The 12365-nt window shown below is 44.0% G+C and overlaps 1 protein-coding gene across 1 annotated transcript; it reads left to right on the top strand.

The window, feature by feature from the left end:
* Positions 1-4471: 4471 nt before the first annotated feature.
* On the top strand, positions 4472-11331 carry LOC136995598 (olfactory receptor 6B1-like). Its single transcript, XM_067316808.1, has 2 exons — positions 4472-4483; positions 10372-11331. Exons 1-2 carry the CDS (start codon positions 4472-4474, stop codon positions 11329-11331), a joined length of 972 nt encoding a protein of 323 aa, XP_067172909.1.
* Positions 11332-12365: the final 1034 nt, after the last annotated feature.

Here is a 12365-nt window from a genome sequence, read left to right as displayed (position 1 = left end):
TTGAAACCTAAATGAGAGCACAAGGTGACTCTGCTTCCAGCATCGTCAAGGAAGCTTGAGCACTTGAATCAGTTACACGTTCATGGGTGCGTAGTGCCACTTGAGATGACTTTGTATACCTTGACTGTCCTCTAGGTGTCATTCCGGAAGGGCACAAGTTTTACATAGATCCGGAGTCATACCTTCCAATTCTGTAAGATCCCTGGGATACCCTGGGGTGCACGAAATAACAATAGACATCTATGCCGGTGCAGTGAGAACACCTGTGGAAGATCAGGTGAGGAGTCAGGTGACTGGCAGAGTATGTGACAGCAGCCCCAGCGTGTGCTCTCTACACACTGACCAAAAACCCGTCAAGGCCAGACATGCGTACTCCTTTTTGTCAACAATTTCTAGCTGCTTCACAGCCAGTAGCTACCCAAGGTTAGCACAGCTGAGATAAGGAAATAGTTCTAGTAGATAACAGGGGCCCTCAGGATATAACAGAGTGAGTCCTGCATGGGCATCCGACCCGTGCATCCAGCAGCCTCCCATCTGTGACCCCTCCATGGGGTTCCTGGGGCTCCCTGTGCAGCTTGGAGTGCAAGTCCTTCATTAAATCTTCATTAAATCTGTTTAAACTCCTCTGGGGTATCAGCCACTCCTCCCAGTTCTGTACCACCTGCAGACTTTCTGAAGGTGCATTCAGTCACATCTACCAGGTCATTAACGAAAATGCTAAATAGTATTGGCCCCAGTATGGACGCCGGGGAGACACTACTAGTGAGTGGCCTCCACCTGGACTTTGTGCCACGCTTCAGCCAATTTTCAGTCCATCTCGCTGTCTGCTCATCCAGCCCATACTTCATCAGCTTGCCTATGAGGATGTTATGGGAGACAGTGTCAAAAGTTTTACTGAAGTCAAGGCAGACAACATCCACCGCTCTCCCCTCATCTACCCAGCCAGTCATCTTTTCATAGAAGGCTGTCAGGTTGGTTAAGCATGATTTCCTCTTCATGAATCCATGCTGACAACACCCAATCGCATTCCTGTCCTGTACATTTTTGGAAATAGTATTCAGGATTAGCTGCTCTATCACCTTCCCAGTGATCAAGCTGAGGCCGTTTAGCCTGTAGTTCCTCAGAGCCTCCTTCTTGCCCTTTTTGAAGATAGGGGTGGCATGTGCTTTATTCCAGTCCTCAGCCATGACATTTCAAAGATAACAGAGAGTACCTTTGCAATGACATCAGCCAGTTTCCCCAGCACTCATGGGTACATCCTGTCAGGGCCCATGGACTTGTGTATGTCCCATGTGAGTTCTGTTCTCCAGCAGATATCAGGGTGGTTGAAGTCCCCCACGAGAACCAGGGCCTGTGATCATGAGGCTACTTCCAGCTGTCTGTAGAAGGCCTCATCTACTTCCTCTTCCTGATCAGGTGGCCTGTAGCAACCACCCACAACAATGTCACCCATGCTAGTCTGCCCCTCTAGGGCCCTAGAAGGAAGCGCGGTCCAAGAGAGCTGGTTAATATTCAACGATCACCTCCTGCAAGCTCAAGAATGGTGCATCCCAATGAGCAAGAAGTCGAGCAAAGGGAGCAGGAGACCTGCACTGATGAACAAGGAGCTCCAGGCATAAGAAGGAAGCATACGGAAGGCGGAAGCAGGGACAGGTAACCTGGGAGGAATGTCGAGATCCTGTCTGAGTATGCAGGGATGGGGCTGGGAAGGCCAAGGCCCATCTGGAGTTGAATCTGGCAAGGGATGTCAAGGACACCAAGAAGGGCTTCTTTAAAAGCATCAGTAACAAAAGGAAAACTAGGGAAAATGGGGGCCCACTACTGAATGGGGCAGGGGCCCTGGCGACGAAGGATACAGAGAAGGCAGAGATACTGAATGCCTTCTTTGCTTCAGTCCTTACTGCTAAGACCAGCCCTCAGGAATCCCAGACCCCGGAGACCAGGGAGAAAGTCTGGAGAAAGGAAGACTTTCCCTTGGTGGAGGAGGAGAAGAACTGGGCTAGGGATTACTGAAGGACTGGAAGAAGGCAAATCTGTCACCGCAGTCTTCAAAAAGGGCAAGGAGGAGGACCCAGGGAACTACAGGCCAGTCAGCCTCACCTCCATCCCTGGAAAGGTGATGGAGCAGCTCATGCTGGAGGCCATCTCTAAGCATGTGAAGGATAAGAAAGTGATCGGGAGTAGTCAGCATGGCTTCACCAAGGGGAAATCATGCTTAACCAACCTGATAGCCTTCTATGATGGAATGCCTGCCTGTGTAGATGAGGGGAGAGCAGTGGATGTTGTCTGCCTTGACTTCAGCAAGGCTTTTGACACTGTCTCCCATAACATCCTCATAGGCAAGCTGAGGAAGTGCAGGCTAGATGAGCAGACAGTGAGGTGGATTGAAAACTGGCCGAATGGCAGAGCTCAGAGGGTTGTGATCAGTGGCACAAAGTCTAGTTGGAGGCCTGTAGCTAGCAGTGTCCCCCAGGGGTCAATTCTGGGTCCAGTACTGTTCAACTTCTTCATCAATGACCTGGTAGATGTGACTGAATGCACCTTCAGAAAGTTTGCAGATGGTACAGAACTGGGAGGAGCGGCTGATACCCCAGAGGACTGTGCTGCCATTCAGAGGGACCTCGACAGGCTGGAGAGCTGGGCGGAGAGGAACCTCAAGAAGTTCAACAAAGGGAAGCGCAGGGTCCTGCACCTAGGGAGGAATAACCCCATGCAGCAGTCCAGGCTGGTGTTCGGCCAGCTGGAGAGCATCTCTGTGGAGAAGGACCTGGGGGTCCTGGGGGACCACAAGTTGACCGTGAGCCAGCAAAGTACCCACTGGCCTTCTTGGTATCCTGGGCTGCACTAGGAAGAGCCTTGCCAGCAGGTCGAGGGAGGTGATCCTCCCTCTCTGCTCAGCCCTGGTGAGGCTGCATCTGGAGTACTGTGTCCAGTTCTGGGCTCCCCAATACAAGAGAGACATGGAGCTCCTGGAGCGAGTCCAGCGAAGGGCTACCAAGATGCTTAAGGGACTGGAGCATCTCTCCTACGAGGAAAGGCTGAGAGAGCTGGGCCTGTTCAGCCTGGAGAAGAGAAGCTTGAGGGGGATTCTTATCAATGTGTATAAGTATCTGAAGGGAGGGTGTCAAGAGGATGGGGCCAGACTCTTTTCTGTGGTGCCCAGCAATAGGATGAGAGGCAACAGGCACAAACTGAAACAGAGGGAGTTCCGTCTGAACATGAGGAAAAACTTGCTTACTGTGAGGGTGACCAAGCCCTGGAACAGGTTGCCCAGAGAGGTCGTGGAGTCTCCTGCCTTGCAGATATTCAAAAACCATCCGGACACAGTCCAGTGCAGCGTGCTCTAGGTGACCCTGCTTGATCAGGGGGATTGGACTAGATGGTCTCCCAAGGTCCCTTCCAACCTCAGCCATTCTGCGATGCTGTGATTCTGTGATTCTGTAATGTACTTGGTGATATTTTCCATACTAGGAACTACTCCACTCAATGGAAGCTGCAGCATCCCTGCAGGAGCTGCATCTGCTCACAGCAGTTTACAATCCAGCCGGCTTTCACCCACTCAGAGAATAAAAAAGGGGTAAGCTTTGAGCAAAACAAGAGAGAAACAAGGTGAAGCATAGATTCTGATCTACCGATCAGCAGCATCTTCTAATACAAGGCTTAGAAGAGAATTGCCCAGTCTTTGGAGTTTTTATTGCACATAACTCACTATAAGCACCTGAATTTTTCTCAGTCTTAGGAATGTCTGATAAAACATATTGCTCCGGAAAAAAATGAAGACTATGGTTTTGTTTAGACATCAGTGTTTATGGATTGCTTTTCCTGAGTCAACTTGCATGCTAAGCTAAAATCAGTGAATGCTAGCATAATGTGGATGCAAAAGAAGATGTTATCTAATGAACACATCACACATCATTCCTGAGCAGTAAAGAAGGCAATAAAAATCATCTCCTCCTCCTAATGTACTTTTCTGGTCTGCATTAAAGAGCACAATTGCATTCTGAGGTTGATCTAACGTCACGTGAAACTAGGATTCAAAGAATTTGAGGCATAAAATAGGTGATGTCACCTTTCTCCACAGGGATTAAAATAGGATGGGAACTTCTGGAATTCAGATAATCTCAGTCATTTCAGATACTTGTCATAGCAGAAAGTGAACAATCTCCTGGAAGTTCTTTTTTTTTTCTCCCTTAAGTTCAAACAGGACTTTGTGAAGTAGCTGAAGTTTAGAGAACAAACCTTTACTTATGGGGAAGGGAGTTAATTTACGTAGGTGAATTTCCATTTTAAATGCTATATGAGGATCTTGATTTTCAAGTATAGTTTTCCTATGCTCCTACTATATTACCTGAGGAGATACAATCACTAAGGGAGGAGTCGGTTGTCTAAACCTAGACATCTAATGGCATTTCTGATGCCATAAGGTATCCAAGGTACCCACGGGGAGACAGCAGATTTGACACTGGACCCAATGTTTTCTCGAGTAACATTCTGAAGGAAGGCCAAGAGGAACTTCCAGAAGTTCAGCAAAGACAAATGCAAAATCCTGCACCTAGGAAAGAATAACCCAACACTTCTGTGTAAGTTGGGCACTGACTGACTAGGCAACAGCTCTGCAGTAAAGGACCTGGAGGTCCTGGCAGACAAAAAGTTAACACGAGGTAGCAGTGTGTTGCTTCAGTGAAGAATGCCAGCTGCATCCTGCGCTGTATTAGCAAGCCAGCTAAGGTCCAGGGAAAAGATCCTTCCTCTCTGTTTGGCACTTGTGAAACTTGTGTCCAGTTTTGGGTTTCCCACTACAAGAAAGACAACCTGTACAGAGTCCAGCAGAGGGCTGCCAATATTGAAAGGGGGCTGGGGCCCATGGTGTAAAAGGGGAAGCTGAGGGAACTAATTTTTTAAGCATGGAGAAGAGAAAGCTAAGGAGGGACTTAACTGCAGTCTGCCACTATTTGAAGGGAATTACGGAGAAGATGGAGCCACGCTATTCTTAGATGTGCGCAGCTGAAAGGATAAGAAGCAAAGGCTCAAGTTGCAGCAAGTTAAATTCAGAATAGATATTCCAAACCAACCAACCAGCCAGCCAACCAACCACCGTCAGAGTGACGAAGCACTGCAGCAGAATTCCGGAGAGGTTCTGAAATCTCCATCCTTTGAGATTTTCAAAGCTTGACTAGACAAGGCCCTGAACAACCTGACCTGACAGTGAAATACGTGCTGGAGGGTGAACTAAAGACCTCTGAGGTCAAACTCCATTCCTCCAACTAAATTTTTCTATGGTTCTTTGATTTGGATGCCAGGTGGAAAAGCCCGTGACATCTCAAATGGCAATAGACACTGATGTTTAGGCAACTGAATCTCACTCTAGCTATCTGCTGAGTAGGTTTCTACCTAGGTCATAACCTAGGTGTCTATATTCCCACCACAATTCATGGACATCTAGGCAACACATTCAATGGCTTGTAGAGACCCATTCAGCTCAAATTTATTTAGACAACTGGAGCTCAGTTCATTTCTCCACACAGAGATGTTTGGTGCCATTTGGGATCGTAGAATCATAGACTCAAAAAAATGTTGTTTGTCAGAGACCTTTGAATATCCCTAATCCATTCACAGCACAACTATCACCATCTCTAGGTCATGTTAGTGGTGGTTTTGTCTAGCTGAGAGTTGGAAACTTCCAAGGACAGAGATGCTATGAGTTCTCTGGGTAACCTGTTCCAATGCCGTACTGCCTTCCCAGTGAAGAAGTTTCTCGTAATGTCCAATTTGCAACTACTCAGTAGCAAGTTGTTGTCTTTGTCCCTTGTAATAGTGTCTGCCATGGCCAAGAATAGTTTGGCACTACTGTCTCTGTAACTGTAGTCTTCTGCTAGATTACCCAATAGCCTCCTGTTTACCATATTAAATAAGCCCAATTACCTCAACTTCTTGTCATAGTATAGGCGCTCTAGGACACACCTCACCATCTTACTAGGCCTTAGTAGGAACCTCCCGAGTTTATCCACATTATCCTTGAACTAGGGGAGCCCAACACTGGACACAATACTGGACACAAGTGCAGCCTCACCAGCACCATGTGGACAAAAACAAATTCAAACCTTCATTCCAGGGAAACACATGACTTCATACCCCTCCCCGGACATCATAATACATACCATCAGTATCGTGCTGTAGTAACATGACTGGAGTATGGCACATAATCATTATTTTTCACAGTTTTGAATAATTATGCAGAAAATAATTATTGTGGCTTTGGGATACATGGTTTATACTGTGGTCTTCACTGCTTCATTCCAGAGGATGTTAGTTCTGAGCTATCTCAGTTGAGTTCACACTGACAAAACACTCTCAGTTTTCTCCCAAGTATACACAGTCCTCAAAGGCAGTTTGGACATTTTCTGTATCTGCATTTTACAGCTGAGAAGTGTCTTGGGCTATGTACATATCTGAGCTGGGTTCCTAGGCTCTCTGCAGCCAACACACAAAAACAGACACTACTAGGCTGTAACGTCTTTCATCCTACAGATGGCATCTCGGTTTAAACAGCAGGTGAGTTTTGTTAGCGATTCCTATTTTTCTCTATGATTTATCAAGGAGCCCAGCTGACTAGCGTAGATGTAGATGTCTACAGGCAAGATGGCGTCCGCCCACAGCGGTTAGATTTGGTGGAATCTTTACGACAAGATGAACAACGCTGCTTAGACTAGAGTGACTTGTGCTCCCAGGTGACTTTGAGCTACTGGAGTCGCATACTTTAATTGCCCAATTTGGTCTTTGATAAGATTTACTCTTCTTGCCAAATCAACAGAGGCATTAAACTTCTGCTAAGGATAGGAGTCATGTCACCTAATGTAGCTGTCATAAAACTGGGTAACTAATCTAAGCTAATTGTCTAGATTAATTCTACAATTAAGGAGAAGAACAGGTGCCTCCAGAGACTGACTGATCCCATCCTCAGATGACACGTCTGTGATAGGTGGAATGAAACACTCCCTGGTGATTCTGATTCTCTCCATTGATGAGGGAAGCCTGGATGACTAATTCACAGACACACAAAAACCACACTAAACCCAGCTTTTTTTATAGACTGTGTGAATCTCATTCTCTGAGTAAGCAAAATAGATCTTCATCTCAGATCTGAAGAATATAACCCAGAAATGTCTGTGGAATTTTAAAGGAATATTAGGAATTCAGATTTTAGATTTCAGGAAGGTTCTTGGCTGTCAAATAACTCTAATACATGTACAGAATTAACTTCTGGATGCATCCAGCTCACTCCATTGATTACTAGATTTCCTCCAGACCTTTGAAATCCCTTGTCTCCTGGGATACGTCTTTGACATCCATCCTGCACGGTTATAGCCTGATGACTGGTTGTGTTCACATTGCAAGGTGCCATGGGCTCCAAGGGCTCCATGTGGTCCTGAGGATTTCCTTTTCCCCGGTATTTTTTTCTGTTTCAAATGCCCAAATAATGACAGACTTGTAATGAACTTGTCTGAGTGATGATTTTATAACATGATGTTATATGCTGTATAGCCTGTGAAGGAGTATGAAGGAACAGAGACTGATCATATAGTGCTTGAGGAATTTGCAGGCCAGAGAAACTATCCGTGGTTGTGCATACTACCTATGGTGAGCATTAATTAGAACAAACTGGCCATGGAGTTGCATTTGGCCTGGCCTAAAGGAGAACTACTTTGTTCAGCGACAGAGAAGATCCTCCTGCCGCACCTCCCCCCCCTTCCCCCCTCCCCCCCCCCCCAAAAAAAATTTCCCAAGAGGTTATGGACCAACAGCAGGTTGGGTCTTTTGCAAGAATGGGTTTCCCTTACGTAAATACAGGTGCCTACTGGTATTTCAGATGTGTTAGCGTATTCTGCCTTCTCTCCAGAAAGATGAACGTCTTGCAAAGGATTTGATTTGATCATGCAGGCACAATCACAGATAACTGCTCAGAAAAAAGGTTCATACTACATAGTTCTCAGTAGCTTCCTGAGGCACCTTTGTTGGTAGTTTGATCATAAGAAGAACCATTAGTAGGTAATGAGGAATGTCACCTCTAGAAAATGATTCATAGCAGCTGAGTTAGACTATTGCTTTGATTCACGCCCTGCAGGTGCTGCAGAGAGCGCCTCAAAAAGCTAAAATTAACCTTCATGCATTTCCTTCTTGGATACATCAGTTATACAAAGCAAACACTGAGATCCCATGAGTAATTATCTTACACTGAACTACTTTTTTACGAACAGGTAAGAAGCAACCACATCTGCATGCTTTTCAGAACTACGACAGCTACTGGATTTGGGTTAGGTAGTTTTAATTAAACCAGTCCGTGAGTGTGACCACAGAACTGCTGAACTGGTGTGAAGGTAAGAAGAGAAGGAAGCTTTTCACTGTTATCCTTCTTCAGGAACTTTTGTAGGATAGCGATCTCCCTCCATGGAGGAATTAATCCACTGACGTTTGAACACCTAAAGCATACATCTGACCTACAGTGAGCAACAGATTTAGACATCTGAGCTGACTGTTGACATTCACTTTAGAGTCAAGCAAGAGAGAAATGGACAAGGCTATAATGATCCAGCTGAGCTATTTTAGACTTTTTTTCTTTAGACGAGAGCAATAATACTTGTAACTGCCTGTATATGTCTCTATTCTCCATAAAGATGACAAACTCAGTTGCATATTAGATAACTAAACTGTAGCTATCTAAATTGCAGCAGATAAATTCTAGCTTCTCAATATAGTCTTTTCATTTTGAGGCAGTTCAGGTATATACTCTAGTTCAAGAGAGTCAAAAATGTAAGCATGTTATTTGACTTAGGAGGATGGTTATTACTCTCTTGCAATTATTTACGTAGAGAATTTGCTGGCGTGTAAGATGAATATTTTGAAATTTAAAACACTCACATATCCCCAGTTTTGTAGATGGAATTAATCTTGGCCAGGACATGAAGTACTGAAAACATGTAGCGTAGAGAAAAAATGGTTAATAATATGTTTTGCACTGACTAAGAGAAAATGCTGCAATTCATGTTCTGTTCATTTCTGCTTTACCAAGTCTTACATTTTTTTTCCTGTGGAAGATTCCAGAATTAATTTTCTGATTCTGCTTAGATATGCGGAATTCCTCATGGTTAGTAAAGACTGATAGTAATACGGTTATGAAGCTGTATGAGTTTGCAGGTTATAAGTCTTCAGTCATGGTTTGTATTACTGCTTCTGAAGCTACCAAAGGTTTTAAGTGAATAGTTTCTAGACTGGAGTTGCTGTGTCAAGGAAATATTTTATGTAGAGAGAAATTCTTCCATTACTGAAAACCTGTTTTTATCATGTTCTTTTCTCTAATGATATTTGTGTGTGAGGGGGTTCTGTTTGTTTGTTTGTTTAACATGACATAAAATATTACATGAGTAGAACTTTAAATCAGGATGAAAAAGCTTTTCTTGTCTTAGAGAGATGAGAGGATGGTGCAGTTAAAGGAGAGAAGTATGCATTCTCCACTTCGGTAGTTGTTGTATGTTTTTATCTTTTCAACTTGGTTTGTAGATATTGAGACTAATATGTGAAAACAGGCTCAAGTAAAATTATGGAAAAGGTTGATAGATGTAGAAATGGAAGGAGAAAACCGTTGGGGGGTGGGGTGGGGGGGGGGAAGAGGCACAGCCTGAGAAACGCATTCTTCCAAAAGGTGCTTCATCTTCTCCAAGAGCTTTGTTTAGAATGATGCATATTACCCTCTGGAAGTACTTATTTCTTTTGGTGACTGTCTCAGGCTTTATATGCCAGGAAAATATAGTGGGACTGAACTCTTCTCTGCAGACAGCATGGGAATGTCTTGGCTTTGCAAAACTGAGCCCAGTTACCTAAGTCATGCAGATGCGTTCTGGATATCCAAAATGTCTTGAAACTCAAAGAGAACTGGGCATCCAGCTGTTATGTGTTCCTTCAGAAAAATTGCCTAGAAAATGCAAAACATAATGGCTTATTTTAAAACATGAACTTTTGTAGTACATGCCCCCAAAGAGCCTGATCTCTCTTCAGATATCCAACTCCTATGCATTCCAGCAATAACCTAGTTCTCTAATTATGAACCATATATCAAAATACGTGTTTGTATATCTTCAAAACAGTATATAATCTGAATGTAATAATGTTCTTCTTTTTCTCCCTCTCATGTTTTTTTTTGTTTTATCATTCTTTCTCATTTTCCTTTCTTTTTAACTTACTATATTTTTCCTTTTTCTTCTTCCGCAGTTTGTCTCACTGTTTCTTCGTTTTTAAAAATCTTCCACATTTTTTTTCTCTTTTATTCTCTTTACTTTTCCTCTGAAGCTTGATGCTATGCCCCTTGCCATGAAGCAGGAAAACAGCACAAATTTCCAGGAATTCATCCTCTTGGGATTCCCAACAATTATGGAGCTTCAGATGTTGCTCTTTGTGATATTCCTAGTGGCCTACATGCTGACAATCTTGGAAAATATGCTCATCATTATCCTGATAAAGATGAACCATCACCTTCACAAGCCCATGTATTTCTTTCTCAGCAACCTCTCCTTCTTGGAGGCTTGGTACATCTCAGTCACTGTCCCCAAACTGCTACTGAATTTTCTGGTTGAAAGCAAGAGCATATCTTTTGTAGGCTGCATGACCCAGCTTTACTTCTTCATCTCCCTTATTTGCACTGAGTGTGTCCTCCTTGCGGTCATGGCCTATGATCGTTATGTGGCCATCTGCAACCCCCTGCGCTATCTGGTTATCATGAACCACCGATTCTGCATGCAACTAGCGATATGCTCCTGGCTCACTGGCTTCCTGACCTCCATGCTGAAAATATTTTTCATCTCTCAGCTGTCTTTTTGTGGTTCTAATGTCATCAACCACTTCTTCTGTGACATCAGCCCCTTGCTGAACATGTCATGTGCTGACATGACAACGGCTGAAATAGTAGATTTCATTCTGGCCTTGTTTATCTTGCTGGTTCCACTCTCGGTCACTATCATCTCCTATATATGCATCATCAGCACCGTCCTGCACATCCCCACAACCGAGGGCAGGAAGAAAGCCTTCTCCACCTGTGTTTCTCACCTCACTGTTGTCACTGTCTTCTTTTCAGCCACCTTGTTCATGTACGCGCGGCCCAAGAGAATCCACCCTTTTGACTTAAACAAGCTGGTGTCAATTGTGTACACTGTTGCAACCCCCATGCTCAACCCCTTCATTTATTGTCTGAGGAACCAGGAGGTTAAAGGAGCTTTGAAAAAAATTTTCAGTGTTGCACAGACTGTCCCCAAAGTGCCTCAATCCATCACTGTTCTCCATTAAGATAGTCTCTCATAGACAGAATGTGAATGTAAGCGTTAGAAGGAGAGGATCTAAGATTAGAATTTAGGAGGTACTTATTCAGAACTGTAACCATCATAAAGCTGGCAAATGAAAAACCGGAAGGATACATATAGTCACTTATCCTCAAGAGAGATCACCCTTCTACCCATTACCTTCAAATGCTCTTCCTTTTTTGATGACATATTAGGTTCACGCACAGTGAAGTTACTCATTTGACTCAGAGACACTGCAAGGAACAAAAAGACATGTCCAACATACCGTATGCCAATGGATTTGATAAAACAACTGAAATGTTGTTCCGTTCACGAGGAGTTCCAACTCCAGGCAATATCTGACACCTAAGGGGAGATTCATGTGCCTAACTAAAGCCACATGCCTAATGTTTTAATGACCTTGCGTATTCTGCCCGGCCTCCAGATGCCATACCAGCAGGAAGTGTTTCTTCCATGGTTTGTGTGTCATATCTGCCTACCCAAAGGGGAGGTCTCAGGCAGTCCAGAATATAAAAACCTACAAGATGCCTATGCTTTGGAACCTGAATCAGTCCTCTTGGAAGAGAGTAATAGCAGAAGGAAAAACTGTATTCACGGTGGAATGATGCAAACCCATCTTCTTACGTAAGGTTGAAATAAATACTCCAAATAATTATTTATTTATTTATTTGTTTGTTTCTTTTATTTTTTTACATTTTGCAGGACATGCATTACTTCCTATTCTTACAAATTCTGCTGAAGTCTCTGTCTATTAATTTGTATATGAACGAATACACAGTTGCTTGGGTGCTTTGTCTGTTTCAGGAGTCGGTAGCTACACCTCTATTGCCTTTGCTTACATCTGCACACTAAATTCATTTACCCTAGGGAGTGATCTCTGGTCTTCATGCTAAACATGTCACAGTGTCATATGTTAACTCTGTTCATGGCTAGGCCTGTTCTGTCAAAGCTGGCCGTGCCAATACTGCTTAGCATTTGGAGTGATCCCCGGACTGGTACCTCCGCCACAGGCTTGTGTAT

Source organism: Apteryx mantelli, unplaced genomic scaffold, assembly GCF_036417845.1.
Source record: "Apteryx mantelli isolate bAptMan1 unplaced genomic scaffold, bAptMan1.hap1 HAP1_SCAFFOLD_125, whole genome shotgun sequence".
NCBI classification, from domain to species: domain Eukaryota; kingdom Metazoa; phylum Chordata; class Aves; order Apterygiformes; family Apterygidae; genus Apteryx; species Apteryx mantelli.
This window is presented reverse-complemented; position numbering and strand designations above follow the sequence as displayed.